Here is a 16,596-nt window from a genome sequence, read left to right on the forward strand (position 1 = left end):
TAACTTAGCCTAAAATCAAGCTGCTATGGGTTTTTTACGGACTTTCCTCAAGACCTATTTTCAGTTAGATGATTTGGGCGGCTCTTTTAGAATAAAACTGGAAATTCCAACACCAGTTATGAATTTTTAGCAGTATCATTACTCACAAAAAACAAATGTAGCCAAAATGTTTGCCAGCTGTTGTGACTCATTACATGCTCTTTTTCTTTTGAAGTACTTTTCCTTCAGGTAGGCATGTAAATAAATTAATGAGCGTTTTTCTCTTGTATTTTCACCCTTTTTTTTTTTTTTTCAACAAGAGTACTTTCCTTTCCCACAGGTAAGAATGCATTTTCTTTTTTGACATGAGCCATTTGTGGTATGTTCCAAAACTGGGTTATTAACTGTTCTAAAGATATTTGACACAGTGGCTGCAACAATGGGCTCAAGCATAACAACAGTCATGAGAATAGCGCAGGAAGGGGCAGTGTTTCGTTCTGTTGTGTACAAGGTTTTTGAATCAGAACCCACTCCATGACACCTAACAACAACAAAAATGTTACCCAAATTAAAGTTTTTCTTGCCTTTCCTATATGTTAAGTTCTGTTTTCTCTTTCAGCGTATGAATTGGTAGTGTCAGTTTGAACAACGGTGCCACATTTTAACTTCGTGCATAGAATTCCTTTTAGAGTTGACCTCTTCTTTTGGAAGGTGGGGCAATTTAAGTCCCTTCCTCATCTTCTAAGCCCTGGTGGCGCAGTGGTTAAGAGTTCAGCTGCTAACCAAAAGGTTGGCAGTAGGGATCCACCAGCTGTTCCTTGGAAACCCTATGAGGCTGTTCTGTTCTGTCCTGTGGGGTTGCTCTGGGTTGGAATTGGCTAGAAGGCAGGGGGTTTCCTCATCTTTACAAGTTGCAAAGAAAATGTTCTCACTGAGCCACAAGGAGGGCCACTGATTTTATTTTTAATGACCAGATCTAATAACTCTAGAAGATTCAAAATAAAACACAAATATACCAAGCATGTATATTGGATCTCAGAGCAAATTTTTGGATTACTTTAAAGACAAATCTGCTGGCTCTTAGTTCTAAATCTCTCCCAATCATTTAAGGAATTTAAAACATACTTTCCATTTGATAGAACACAGGCATTGTGAGTCAAGAAAGTTGTATTTGCCGCTTAGATGCAACAGGTTAAAAATAGCAGTCACATTGTCCTAGGAATCTGAAGATCTGGTTTCTTGCTCAGACTCTTTTATGGACTTTACCTGCACCCCTTAATGTTTCACTTTTCCACTTTAATCAACTACCTGTTTTTCCTGTGACATATGGGGAAGCACTTTAAAGCTCTGTAAAAATACTATAAAACTATTGATTGTCATTGAAAAACTCATAGAAAAAAAAATTACCTCACATAAAATAATTTTATAACATCTGGTTTAATTTGAAGTCATTAATTTCAAAAAATGTTAAAAGGTATATGTTGTAGGATATCATTATACAATAAAATACATTTTTCATTTTAGCTATTTAGATGAATTTCAGTTTTTAAATTACAATAATCTTTGGATCATATGTAATATATCATTACAGTTTTATGCATGATATAGAGTAAGTGTGTATTAAATAAACTAATATGTTAAACCTGTCCAAAATATTACATTTATTGATGCAATACTATTTTCCTAATATATTTTAATACTGATTTTTGTATACTCTGCCCTTCTTTGAAATCTGTATATTGATCTTCACATCAATTCTGTATATTTAATGAAACATGAGATCTTTATATTTCATTAAATAATTATTAAAAAATAAAATGAAAACCTGTATTTGAGTGGAACGAAAGTTCTAGAAGAGAATAGGAATCTGGAGTTTTGCTTCATTAATGACTTTGACATAAGGAGTGATCAACAACCAAATATAACAGAAATATAATTTTTTTATCCCGCAGAGCAGTTCTACTCCGTCACATGGGGTCGCTGAGTCAAAATTGACTCCATGGCACCTAACAACAACATTTTCTTCTGTATTTTAATTTTCAAATACGTTTGCTAATGCTAATAATATATAATGTTTTAAGCTAAAAACAAGTACGTTGTGTACTTAGTTAGATTATATGCCATCAGTAACAGAAGTTTATATTTTCAAACCTAGTCATCAGGGTTTTTTCTGCCCAAAATTATTTTAAAAACCAACTGTGGGTAAATTTTTTCTTTTGTCCTTCGTAAGCTGGCAGTTGCCAACACAGAACTTTATCTTCTAATGACAAAGATCTCAGTGAAGTTTTTGGGACATGTAATTGAGGACAAAATTTGGATAATTTACCTCAGACGTATTTAAAAATGAAAAAATATAACATGGTAATTGTAATGTAATAATCTACTTATCTAGAATCTAAAGCAAAAGGAAAGTTATGTCAGGTGAATGTATACACTCCATAAAAATAAATACTAGATAGCAATGATTTTTTTTTTTTCCAATGTTACTTACAGGATATCCATCTGGTCACCAGAGATTAACCCCAATCCCTTAAACCTTATGCATTTATATTACTTTACAGTGATGATTGGTGTTTATAATGATGACCTGGAATTATTTTATGGTTCTGGAATATTTTCAAAATCTTCAAAGAAAGATTCAAGTATTATAGGGTGTATATTTTTTTATGCAGGAACTTGCCCTCCTCAGTACAGTACACTCACTTCTTGCTACCTGTGATATTCATAATGAGTTAATGACCTCTCTAATACACAAGCCATGCATACCAACTGCCCTAGTCCTCCTTGCATTAGGTAAAATGAAAGGGCTTGTATTAGGTAAAATGAAAGGGCTAAGCGAATAAGGTAGAAAAACAAAACAAATGTAGAAAGGCCCTTTAACTGCAGGGATGGATATGGGACTGTGCTTGCTGATCTTTGTTACCTGATGTAACCAGCCAAGAAATTAGATGATCACCTCTTGAAACCTTTACCCATCTGTGAAGTTTTCATTCCTGTAGCATTTGGGTGTAACCTCCTTGAAAAGGTGAAGATGCAATTGGTGCTTTCCTGCCCTCCCCTATACCCCACAGAAGTTGTGGGCACACCTCCACCCTTCTACTCTGCATTCACCCATAATTCACATAAGAAAATGGGGGTGTCCTTTAATTTTGTGAAATCTTGATCCCAGAAGCCTGTGTAAGAGGTTATAATACGTGACCAAATATTTTCCAATTCCATACTGTATTTGCATCCCTTTGCCAATGTGTTGATTCTGACTCATAGCAACCTTATAGGACAGAATAGAACTGCCCCATGGAGTTTCCAAGGATGTAATTTTCATGTCTGCAGGAATAAGTTCCATACTGTACTACTTACTAATTATAACCTCTTGTGACCAGCTAAAGAATGTCTAAGGAAGGGAAGGGAATGGTGTCACGGGCCCTGTTGTCAGGTCCTTGCCCTTTTTCTGTGGGAAGAAATTTCCATTGAAGAGGAAGTTAGGAGCTTAGGCTCTTAAAATCCAACCCCAAACAGTTTCCTCTGAGAATTCTGCCTCCGTGATAAACTGTGTATAAATGAGAACACAGCCCTTCAGAAAGGGACATTGAAGGCTCATAATAGATGTAGACAGTACAACTTCTTAAAATATGGTTTAGATGAGGTAATGGATGTTTGAATAGATGGACACACAGATGAACAAACCAGTGACTGACACAGCTAACCAGATGGCTTTGAACTACCTAAAGATCAAACGCCTGGAAAGATCTGAGACCTGTGTCAAAGCATCAGTTCTCCGGGAGGTACTCCCCATCCTGTGAACACTCCTTCCTCAGACCATTTTGACTTCAAACCTCCAGATTCTGCCTTTTTCTATTTTGTTTGTTTCTTTTTAATCATGCCTATCCATTATCCGTATTGTCTGACCCTGCTACTGCTTGAACCATGGTGTTCATTACACACCAGTTGTCCTATTTCAGAACAGAGCTGATTGATATTTGTCCTATTTAATTTCTTGGAAAAAAACTAATCTACCATTATTTCTAGTACTTTTATCTATAGGAGACAAAAGCAATGTTTTTTGTTTTTTGTTTAACATGGTTAAATTTTCTCCTATACCACAGTTCCTGTGGGAGTTACAAAAGAAGAGAACATTTTATTGCATATGATATTTATAATATAATTTTGGAAGAGTAAAACACTAAAAATTAAAATAATGTTTCCTTTAAATTTGTAAGCTTAAATCTAAATATGTATTTACTGTGTCCAACATAATGAAAATAAAGGAATCATTTTAATCAGTGGTCTTAATATTAACCATAAATAATTAAAATGTATAGGGGAGCTAGTAGTATGTTATTCCACATAAAATATATAATGAAGCAATGTGGTATTCACAGACATAATTGAAATCAAGGATCCCTTGATACTCACAACAAAAAGAAGAAAATTGTCATAGAATGTTGGCATTTCCATAATAAATAGAAAGACAATGTATTAAAAATTATTATATTATTAGAAGCATTCCCCTAGTGACTGGGGCTTAAAATCTCTGCATCATCTTCAAAAATTTTTTCTTTATCATGTAATGTCTGATACATAAAAAGAATGTATGCCATAAATAATGTTTAAGTAATCATGCATACAAACAAAAAGGAACATCATGACCTGAGCACACATTAAGATTTAGAACAGGATTAAAACTGATACCTCTCTTCTGACTTCCCTGCCCCAGAGGTAACCATTATCCTTAATTTTGCAGTAATAGTTAACTTTGTTTTCAATATAGCTTTATCATATATATTCTCTAAACAGAATATTGTTTTGTCTTATTTCTTTTTGAACTTTACAAAAAATGGTTTTATACTGTGGGTAATCTGTGATTTGCATTTTTCACTCACTATTTTGTGTTTCAGATTCATCCAATGTTTTGTGTGCAGCCCTAATTTCATTCATTTTGCGGGAGATAATAGCCCATTGTATGTTAAGAAGTCAATTAGTTGTGATGGACATTTGGGACGACTCTAGTTTTGTAGTTTCTAAATTGCTGCTGTGTACATTGTTTATGTGTCCCTGCTGCGTACGTGCGGTCGTTTCTCTTATGGATTGTTGGGGCATCGTTTATGGAAATGTTCAACTTTCCTAGGTAACAGCAAATTAATCTACAGTGCGAGTTTACCAGTTTACATTCACATCAGCAGTATGTAAGACTGATACACACTCTTGCCAGTATTTGGACTGTTAGACTTCTTAATTTTTGAAAATATAGTGCTTGTAAAATGATATGTGTATGTCCTCAATGTGCATTTTTCTGATTACTAATCAGGTTGGGTGACTTACTCTGTATTTACCATTGAAGTTTTGCATTTTAAGTGCATAGTTGTGTTTTGTACTTATTTTTCATTGGGTTATATTGTATTTGTTGGCATGGTTTAGAAATTCTGGATATTAACCTAATCTAACCTTTTATTATTACATATTTTACAAATCTTACTTTCCAGTTTGTGATTTATTTTTCCACTACCTTTATGGTGTCTTCTGATAAAAAAAGGTTCTTAATTAACATAGTCCAATTTTTCCATTTTTTAAAGCTGGTTCACTTTGAGTTACATGAAATCAACCCTTAGATTTAAGTCATAAAGACATCCCCCATATTTTTGTTAAGTTTTGCCTTTCACAATTGTTCTCTAATCCACTGAGAATTGATTTTTAAAACATTTTATTGAGACATAATTCCTGTACCATACAGTTCACTTATTTAAGGTGTGTGATTCAGTGATTTGCAGTATATTTATACAGAGCTGTATAACCATTACCACCATCAATTTTAGAACATTTTCCTCACCCCCCTCCAAAATCCTTATGATTAGCTCTCCATTTCCCCCCAATGTCCCCATTGCTAGACAGCCACTAATCTAATTTCTGTCTATAGATTTGTCTGTTCTAGACATATGTCATATAAATTGAATCATACAATATGTGGACTTTTGTGATTTGCTCCTTCCATTGAGCATAGTGTTTTCAAGGTTTATCCACGTTGTAAAATGTATTAGTGTTTCATTCTTTTTTATTTTTTTAAAACTTTTATTGTGCTTTAAGTGAAAGTTTATAAATCAAGTCAGTCTCTCATACAAAAATTTATGTATGCCTTGCTGTATACTCCTAATTGCTCTCCCCCTAATGAAACAGCACGCTTCTTCCCTCCACTCTCTCTTTTTGTGTCCATTCCACCAGCTTCTGACCACCTCTGCCCTCTCATCTCCCATCCAGATAGGAGATGCCAACATATTCTCATGTGTCTACTTGATCCAAAAAGCTCTTTCTTGACCAGCATCATTTTCTATCCCATTTTCCAGTCCATTCCCTGTCTGAAGAGCTGGCTTTGGGAATGGTTCCTGTCTTGGGCTAACAGAAGGTCTGAGGACCATGACCACCAGGGTCCTTCTAGTCTCAGACCATTAAGTCTGGTCTTTTTACAAGAATTTGGGGCCCGCATTCCACTGCTCTCCTGCTCTCTCAGGGTTCTCTGTTGTGTTCTCTGTCAGGACAGTCATTGGTTGTAGCCAGGCACTGTCTAGTTCTTCTGGTCTCACACTGATGTAGTCTCTAGTTTACGTGGCCCTTTCTGTCTCTTGGGCTCATAATTACCTTGTGTCTTTGGTGTTCTTCATTCTTCTTTGCTCCAGGTGAGCTGAGACCAATTGATGCATCTTAAATGGCCGCTTGCTAGCATTTAAGACCCCAGATGACCACTCTCCAAAGTGGGATGCAGTATGTTTTCTTAATAGATTTTATTATGCCAATTGACTTAGATGTCCCCTGAAACCATGGTCCCCAAACCCAGCCCCTGCTATGCTGGCCTTTGAAGCATTCGGTTTATTCGGGAAACTTCTTTGCTTTTGGTTTAGTCCAGTTGTGTTGACCTCGCCTGTATTGTGCATTGTCTTTCCCTTCACCTAAAATAGTTCTTATCTACTATCTAATTAGTGAATACCCCTCTCCCTCCCTCCCTCCCCACTCTCATAACCATCAAAGAATATTTTCTTCTCTGTTTAAACTATTTCTTGAGTTCTTATAATAGTGGCCTTATACAATATTTGTCCTTTTGCAACTGACTGATTTCACTCAGCATAGTGCCTTCCAGATTCCTCCGTGTTATGAAATGTTTCACAGATTCCTCACTGTTCTTTATCAATGCGTAGTATTCCATTGTGTGAATATACCATAATTTATCCATTCATCCATTGATGGGCACCTTGATTGCTTCCATCTTTTTGCTATTGTAAACAGTGCTGCAGTAAACATGGGTGTGCATTTATCTGTTCGTGTAAAGGCTCTTATTTCTCTGGGATATATTCCAAGGAGTGGGATTGCTGGATCGTATGTTAGTTCTATTTCTAGCTTTTTAAGGAAGCGCCAAATCAATTTCCAAAGTGGTTGTACCATTTGACATTCCCACCACCAGTGTAGAAGTATTCCAATCTCTCCACAACCTGTCCAACGTTTATTATTTTATGTTTTTTGGATTAATGCCAGCCTTGTTGCAGTGAGATGGAATCTCATTGTAGTTTTGATTTGCATTTCTCTAATGGCTAATAATTGTGAGCATTTCTTCATGTATCTGTTAGGTTCCTGAACGTCTTCTTTAGTGAAGTGCCTGTTCATATCTTTTGCCCATTTTTAAATTGGGTTATTTGTCTTTTTGTAGCTGGGTTTTTGCAGTAGCATGTAGATTTTATAGATCAGGCATTGATCTTAAATGTCATAGCTAAAAACTCTTTCCCAATCTGTAGGTAACCTTTTTACTCTTTTGGTAAAGCCTTCAGATGAGCATAGGTGTTTGATTTTTAGGATCTCCCAGTTATCTAGTTTCTCATTCCTTTTTATTGATGAATAATATTGCATCATATGAATATACCACATTTTATTTATCCATTCATCAGTTGATGGATATTTTGATTGTTTATACTCTTTGGCTGTTACAAATAATGCTGCTCTGAACACTCATGTACAAGTTTTTTTGTGGTTGTATGGTTTTTTTCCTCTTAGGTATGTATGTAGGAGGAAGAGAATTGATTTTTGTCTATTGTGTAAGGTAGGGATTCAATTTAATTTCTTTTCCATATGGGTAATTTACTGTCCCAGTACACGTTTTTGAGTAGTTCATTCTTTCCCTGCTAAACTGCAATGTCAGCTCTGTCCAATTTAAGACTGTTTCTAGGCTCTGTAGTTGGTTCTATTAATCAGTTTTTCTATTCTCTACGACAGTATTACACTGTCTTAATTACAATAGCATTATTTTAGATCTTGGTAGGACATGTCACACTACCTGTTGTTCTTCAGCAGTATCGTGGTAGTGTGTTCATATCTGTACATTTAGAATCAGCTTGTCAGATTTCTTGAAAATTTTTGTTGAAATTTTAATTGGACTAGCGTTGATGCTATTCCATCACTGTGATATATCTCTCAGTTATTTAGATCTTTAATGTCTCTCAAAAAGACCTATAATTTTTTTCCTTAGAGTCTTATCCATCTTTTGGTAGTTGCAAATGTTGTTTCATTAGTTTTTTGTGGCATATAAAAATTGCAACTGAATTTTGCACATTCGTCTTTTATTTGGCCACCTTTCTAAATGTTCTTTTTACTTCTCATCACTTCTTTGTAAATTCATTTTACATTTTCTGTGTCAACAATCATAACATCTATGATTAGGAATATTCTATTCCTGTTTTGCTTAGACTCAATGGCATCACTACGGTTGGTGTCACCCAATGCAGTAACTCATGGTGGCACCCCCCCCGCCATGGACTTCTTCCCATACCAGACCGTACAGAATCTTTAGTAATTTTTTTTGTGCTAGTATTACTCGCAAATCGTAATTCCTGTATATTACTCCTTCTTTTTCCTTTAATTACTACTTCATTCTCAAAAAAGTTATTGATATAGAGCCACAAATACTAATTAGCGCAATATTGTAGCTAAAACATCACAATAAGGTAGCTAAAACACTAGCGAATTTGACAAAGTCAGTGGCTGTAAAAACACTGGCAGCAATGAAAACAACAGCGTGCAGTTGTAAAACATGCAGACGAAACCATTGTAATCGGGTATTAATGACAGCTCTGACCGAAGCTCATTAGAAGATTCAAAAAGTAAATTAGCATAGCGTTTTAGCCTAGTAGATATATTGATACATGTAAGCTGGGTTTACAAAAAATGTTTTTGTTGTTATAACTAACTACAGGGATATTTTTATTAAAAATATTAAACTTCTGCTGAAACACTGTACAGAAATTTCATAGACATCATTTTGGTGTCACCCATCTGACAGTGTCACTCATGTGATCCACACCCCCTAGTGATGCCACTGCTTAGAGTTTCTGTCATTCAAATTTATCAAGTACTTTTCTATCTATTTAGATAATCGTAAGTCTTTTCTGTTTTAATATATTAATGGAATAAACTTATTATGAATTATTTTGTAACATAACACCAACATTATGCATCCTTACATATTTACTCAAGAGAAACTGATCTGAGATTTCTCTTTCTTGGTCTGTCCTTGGCATGTGTTTTTAGTTGATGTTATGCTAGCTTTTTAAATTGAATTGCTAATGGAGCTTTCTTTTTCTAGTCTCTGAAAGAATTTATATAAGAGTGGGTTCTTTCTTAAGTATTTGGTGGAACAAGTTGATGGAGCCACTTGAGCTAATATATCAATATGTTAATAATGCCTTTCTTTGAGGGGTGCCCATAGAATAATTTTTCAATTTTGAAAACAATTTATATAGTTACTTCATATCTATAAACAAATCCTCAAGTTGGATGAATTTTGTTTTCATGAAGTGCTTTTCTAATTTTGTTTGGGAATCCTTTGATTCTAATCCTTGCAATCCATGATCATTTATAGGATGTTTCATCCACTCCCTTCTTTTGCCAGAACTTGTCGGATTCAGAGTGGTTTAGGGAGTCATGAGCTTTCTAAGGAAACTAGTCTATTTGTTTTTAACTGTTAAGTGAAAGCTTAATTAAAAGTTGCCAAAGCTCTTCCAGACACAGTCTTTATAAATTTGTGAAAACTTTTCTTTTTTTGTAATTCATCTCTCTTACATCAGTGACATAGCTGTTTTATAGCTGTCCATTTATAATATGAAAAAAAAAAATCTATTCCAGGTTGATATTGGCAATTTTTTCACTGTAGTTATTAGTACATGCTAATGGTTGAAATATTAAGTACCTAAGGGAGGCCGTCAACATTAAGTTCTTTCATTTAATGTTTATTTCTACTGTAATTAAGTGCTACATTTTTTAGTATAATTTATCTATCTGAAACTCACCATTGAATTACAGTCAGTGCGTATCAGCCTTGCTATGACACCGTCCTCTAAGTTACCTCACATACCTGTTAGCTAAGGAAAATATATAAAAACAATGATCTGAAGCAGTGGCAGGGATGTGGAAAAGCAGGTGCACACACACCCTGTTGTTCACACTGGAAATGGATTCAGTGTTTCTGGAGAGCTATTTGGGAAAAAGTAATTCTTATCTTTTGGCCAAATAATTTTGGTAATATACCCTGAAACAAACAAAAAAGAAGTAACTTGTTCACAAATGTTTTATATATAATAATAAATAATTGGAAATAAGATAAATATCCAAGAATAAGGATATGATTAAGTAAATTATGATGTACTGTAATGATGAATACCAAAAAGCCACTAAAAGTGACAAATACACTAATAAATGGAAGTGAAGATGCAAAGTTCTGAGTTAAAAAATAGGATAATACCTACTCAGTGGTTATACCATCAAAAAATATTTTTATGTACATTGACAAAGATTGAAATTCAGTTAGGCTGTTATCAGTGCTTTTGGAAAACTAATGTTTCTTGTACATTATTTTTTTATAAAGACATTATGGCCTATGACTTTTATGTATGAATTTTGTATTAATCATAGTGAAAATTAGTGAGTAGATGTGTACAATAAGGGTAAATTTATAATGTACTATATGTATATACTTTTGTTTATGAGAAATTCTTATTTGACATGGTATAGCATGTGATAAAAAGCAGACTTTCAAGTCAGACTGGAACATCGGTAAAACCTTTCTCTGCTCCTTCTCAGACTCCATTATTTAGATCTTGTCACTTCTGTCATCCATAAATATGAACTTTCCTTTTATATTTTCTATCTCATTATTTTCCTGTTGCCTTCTGGGAAACTTCTTCAATCTGATCTTTTTTACATTACTAATCAGTTCCTAGGCTGTATCCAACCTGCTCTTTATCTCACCACGTTCCCTTTTTGCTTTTATGACTTCTTATTCCTGCTCCATGTCTCTAACTTCTTCCCTTATCTTTTCAGTATATTTATTATACTTAATAAAATTCATGATTCACCTGTTTCAATTATGCTGATTGAGAGAATATGTCATTTAGTTGTTTGCTTTTTTTAATAGTGGTTTTACTGCTCAGGTCTATTTACCTTGGCCAGTGAGTCCATATTCCCCTAGGCATGTCAGACAGTCTTCTGGGGGAACGCAAAAGGCCAGATCTTAGTCCCTGACCCACTGGATGAAATTATGGATGGAGGTTATGAGCCTCAAGACAGAGAGTTGCACCACTCTCCTTTCCCAGCTACTCCTTCAGGAAAATCTGTTCATTAATTCACCTTTTAACTTCTTGAAGATAAGCAGCAAAGTGAGGAGGTAGCCTTTGAAGGTTATACGTCATCAGCCCCGGCAGTTTGGAGGGGACAAAGTGGAAGAGTGCATGCCCAAGAAGTTCTAATTGGTTTGCACCTGTTTTCTCTAACTCCTCACCCCAGCAAGGCTTTTGCTTACCTTGGTGTTACCTGGCTCATACTGGCACTGCGTTGGATTCTTAAACAGATAAGATTGTCCTGTGGCAATAAAAGGGAGAGAGAGGCAAGAGCAGAAAGTAAAGCATTCCTGTAGTCCACCATCTCACAGAAGTCTCCTGGTACCCTTCCTCTTTCCCAGGCTACAGCCCTTTCCCTTCAACACACATCTTTCCAGTTCAGGACAGCCTTTAGTCTTCCTGGGAATTTCTCAGTCTGTTGTTGCTGTTGTTTTTATAGTTACTGGTTTTGGCATCATTAATATCTCAGTTTCATGCTTCCTTTGGTTTCTGCAGGGTTTGACTTTGGGGAAGGGAGCCAGCAACTCATCCTATTCTGCCATCTTGACATCACTGAGCTATTTTTTTAACACTGTTTTGCCCCCTTAGAAACAGAACTGTTGTCACTACTTAAATCAATATGCTCTTAGATTTCTTATGTGTTTCAGAGTTCCATTACATTGACCACCTCTTTTATTATGCCAGAGTACTGAGTTCAAAGGGAATGAATCATTATAAAACAAGGAACAGAAGGCAAGAGACTTTGTTTTCAAGGATAATTGGTCTACAGCTGTATATCAATACGTATATCAATACATCTATGAAACAGAGAAGCAGATAAACTTTAAAATATTGTGTACATTCTCTGAAGACTCATCTTTTTCACTACAGGTTTATGAGAATAAGCCTCTTCTATGGAGTCATCTTGTGTACTCTTATAGGACTATCCATTTCAAGTCAGCACTTTCAGAGAACCAGGATAAACATGGGGCATCCTGTCACCTCCAGCCCAGAGAGGCTCAGATTTGTTATTATCAAGCCCTTTGTTCTCCCAACAGATAAGTTTTTTTTTTGTCCAAACATCTGTGAGACACTTCTAAGCTAGTGTAGAGAGAAAGTAGGGTAGTGTAGAGAGATAGACTTCTAGTGTGCACTGACTACGACCCAAAATAAACGAAAACTTTGTATATTAATGTCAATCTTATTTTGTTGCTGCAAGGATTAAATACAATAATCTATACAAGATGCCAGGTGCAAAGTAAACATTCAGAATGCTGGCAATCATTATTTAGCATATAGAAATTATGAATTGTCAAAGTGAAAAATAAGGTAAGTCCTGGGTTTTTATCAAAAAATAAATTGCCTATGTATTGTAGGCATTTTGACTGCTAAGGCAACTCATCATCATTTATCTTTGTAGTCCTCATTCTTGCAGCCTAATGTTACCATTGCCATTATGGCCACTTTTGGATGTCTGGTTTCCAGTCAGGGAAACACTGGTTTATTCAGTGCTTGTTAAAAGTGCATAATGCATAAAACAGTTAAGGATGTGTTTTTAGGAAATATTGCATGGCGTTGTACAGCCAGTGCATTAGTGAGAATAATAATAGGAAGTTGTCTTAAATCTGAACTAACTATTCATCTGGTGGTATGACAGACTAGGTTCCCTGATCAAGCCTCTTCCTGACAACCACTAAAAAGGCCAGATAAACAAGTTCTAAAAATATCCTTTTGAGTGTATTCGTGAACTGTTAGCTAGGATACTCAGAGACCAAAAATGAAATGAAAAGAGAAACCCAGATATGTAACCACAGCACTAAAAGCGGCTCTCATTTTGAGCACCTTTTCCAAACTCAGAGAACTTGAATTTCAATTACTTGTTTTGTTGTGTTTTTGTTTTTTTGCCTTCACAGAGCACAGGGCACGAAAAGCAAATTCCAGGGGCTGCTTCAAGGGAGGAATCTAATAGGATATCACCATGCATAATGCTAGGACAACATAGGGCCATACCCACAGTATATGGGTGAATTAGAAACCACTGAACTGGAAACAAGAAAATGACCTGCTTCAAACCTTGGCACTGAGTAGAGGATTGCCCCCTGTAAATTTATAACTATTAAACAGGCCTTGTGAGGATATGAAGCCTGAATTCACATTATCAGAGTACTCTGGAAAACTTGAGACTGGAATTTACTTTAAAGTTATTCAGAGATGCTGATGTCTCCAAGTGTCTGTTGGAAAATCACCTCAATTCCACTAAAGCTCCAAGAAATATAAGCTCATGTTATAAAAGGATGGCAACTCAAAACAACATAAAAAACAAAGTACTGTGCAGAAGAATCTTCAGAAATGATGACCTATAAAGACTTCAGGTACTGGAATTATCAACCATAAAATATAAACTAGTTATATTTAATATATGTATTTTAAGAAAGCTAAAGGATATAAATAGCAAAGGCAAGGAAGTATAAAAATTACCAAACACTTGCAAAGGAATAAAACTTCTAGAAATAAAAACAAAACAATTGAAATTATGAGCTTGGATGGATTTGACAGCAAATTATACACAGAATAATATTTCCAGAATGTAGTAGAAAGAGGAAAAGATGAAAACTATGAGAGAGAGACTAATAGAAATAAATGACAAAATGGGAAAATTTAACAATGTCTAAATGAGTTCTATGAGGAGTAGAGAGAAAATGGAACAGAGACACTAAATGCGTAGGTATGACTGAGAATTTTGCGGTACTCATCAAAGATAGATTTGGAGGAGCAATGTGTCCTCATCAGAATAAATAAAAACATATCTACACTTAGAAAAATCATAAACTGAAGAACACAAAAGACAAAGAGAAGATCTTAAAAACAGCCAGAGAAATAAATCATCTTCAGAGGAATAACAGCTGACTTTTCAGCAATACCCATCAAGATATTTTCTGACCAATAGAAACTGAGAATGTTTGCCAGTAAACCTCATTAAAATAACCTAAAGGATGCACTTGGGACAAAGACAAAATGGTTGTTGTTGAGAGCATGGAGTCAGTAGCTATTTAGAACAAGAGAGTGGTCAATATATGGGTATATCCAAATAGCTACTGACTGAGTAAAATAACAATAATTTTAAATGGAGAGAAACAAGAAAGACTGAAAATAGTAAAAAGTTGTAGCTTATAAATCTGGAAAAGGTAACAAGACTTAAAAATCCTAACTTTCTTTTAGTATTCATGTTAGATGCAGCATGAGTGTTGAAGCCTCTTACTGTTGCCACGAAAAGAAAATATAGCATGTAACTTCTAAACCAGGAAGAAGAAAACTAAAGGAGAAAAAATTTATATAGAAAAAAAGAAAGCAAAAAAAGAAACAGAATAGGTAAGGCAAATAGCACATTAAAGGCAAATGTATTAGCATATACAAACTAATTGAACTATTTAAAAGACAGAGGTTGATTAGATTTAAAAAAGAAAATTAATATCTGTATGCTATTTGAGGTTACACTTCAACATAAAACAAAAATCCTCACAACTGGAATCAGTAAGGGTAAAAACGGTGTGGCGGTAGTGTCTGACCTCCTCTAACTTCACAAGGGGGAAGGAGAATCAAGATCAACAGCCTAAGGCTGATTCCTGTGTGGTGGAGGTCAGACATACCTACTCTCTCCACCATCTTTATCAATCCTAATACCAACCAGCCCTCCCACAGCACTCTACTTCACTGCTGGGTTCGATAATCCATTGCAGTGGCCACACAGAACTCACAGGCAATACTCAGGATTATGGGGTTTATTATGGAAGTAACAGGTTACAATTCAAGGCTCAGGAACACTCAGGATACAGTTCTTCCATCAGGACAGCATCTTTTCAGCTGTGCTCGCAGGCGTACCTCTCTCTGGTCCTGTGCCTCTGCCCTGCTCAAGCAAATGTTGCAAAGCTCTTTTAGCCCCTGCCAATAAGTCCCCAGAGGCACCTCAGGCACTCAGCTGTCTTGCTCCATGATCCAGGAAGCCCACTGCACGGTCTCCTGCCAGTCTTTCCTGCCAGCCTCTCCTGCCAGTCTGCCCTACCACCGCTTCTCGTTGTCTTCAGGCTTACAGCTTGCTCACTTTCTTGGTCTCCTGCTTCCAGGAGCTTCTCAGCTCAGGGATCCCAGGCCCAAAAGATGTGATCTCTGCTCCTGGCTATATTTCCTTGGTGGTGGTAGTAACCCTTCTCTGCTCTGGAATTGGCTGTCTTTTAAGGCAAAACTGATCAGTCCACTTGGTGGGCAATTGCCTTATTTACATAGTCCCACCCAATCACTTGGGTAGGATTTACAAGACGATGGCTAGTAAGGCTACTCAAGAGCGATCCATAGCACCGCAATAAGCAACATTATGATAAATGGAGAAAATATTGATGATATCAAGGATTTTGTTTTACTTGGATCCACAGTCAACGCCCATGGAATCAGCAGTCAGGAAATCAAGCAATGTATTACATTGGGTAAATCTGCTAAAAAAGACCTCTTTAAAGTGTTAAAAAGTAAATGTGTGACTTTAAGGACTAATATGTGCCTCATCCAAAGCATGGCATTTTAATTGCCTTATATGCATGTGAAAGCTGGACAATGAATAAGAAAGACTGAAGAAGAATTGATGCCTTTGAGTTATGGTGTTGGCAAAGGATATTGAATATACCATGGTTGGCAGTTCAAATCCACCCACCTACTCCTTGAAAACCCTATGGGGCGGTTCTCCTATGTTCTTTAAGGTCGCTATGAGTTGGAATCGACTTGGTGGCAATGGGTTTGGGTTTATTTAAATATTTATTTTTCCTTAAATCTTTTCAGAAGCAGACTCCCCATCTTTCTCCCACAGAGCTGCTGGTGGGTGTGAACTGCCGACCTTTTGGTTAGCTTAACCACTGTGCCATTAGAGCTCTTTTGGCAAAACTATAGAGACAGTAAAAAGATCAGTAGTTGTCTTGGTTATCTAGTGCTGCCATAACAAAAATACCACAAG

At 35.9% G+C, this 16,596-nt stretch overlaps 1 protein-coding gene across 13 annotated transcripts in view; it reads left to right on the plus strand.

Moving 5' to 3' along the window:
* The window catches only part of CEP112 (centrosomal protein 112), a 470,205-nt gene that overhangs the window by 251,723 nt on the left and 201,886 nt on the right, over positions 1-16,596 (plus strand). The window contains exon 23 of one of the 13 annotated variants that reach the window (XM_049859726.1): positions 13,514-13,968. The exons of the other annotated variants lie outside the window; for them this stretch is intronic. Within the exon in view, the coding sequence (XP_049715683.1) occupies positions 13,514-13,627 (114 nt within the window). The 3' untranslated portion in view covers positions 13,628-13,968. Of the gene's footprint in view, positions 1-13,513; positions 13,969-16,596 lie in introns of those variants that run through there. 13 annotated transcript variants of the gene reach the window in all.

The sequence above is a fragment of the Elephas maximus genome, chromosome 19 (assembly GCF_024166365.1).
Source record: "Elephas maximus indicus isolate mEleMax1 chromosome 19, mEleMax1 primary haplotype, whole genome shotgun sequence".
NCBI classification, from domain to species: Eukaryota; Metazoa; Chordata; class Mammalia; order Proboscidea; family Elephantidae; genus Elephas; species Elephas maximus.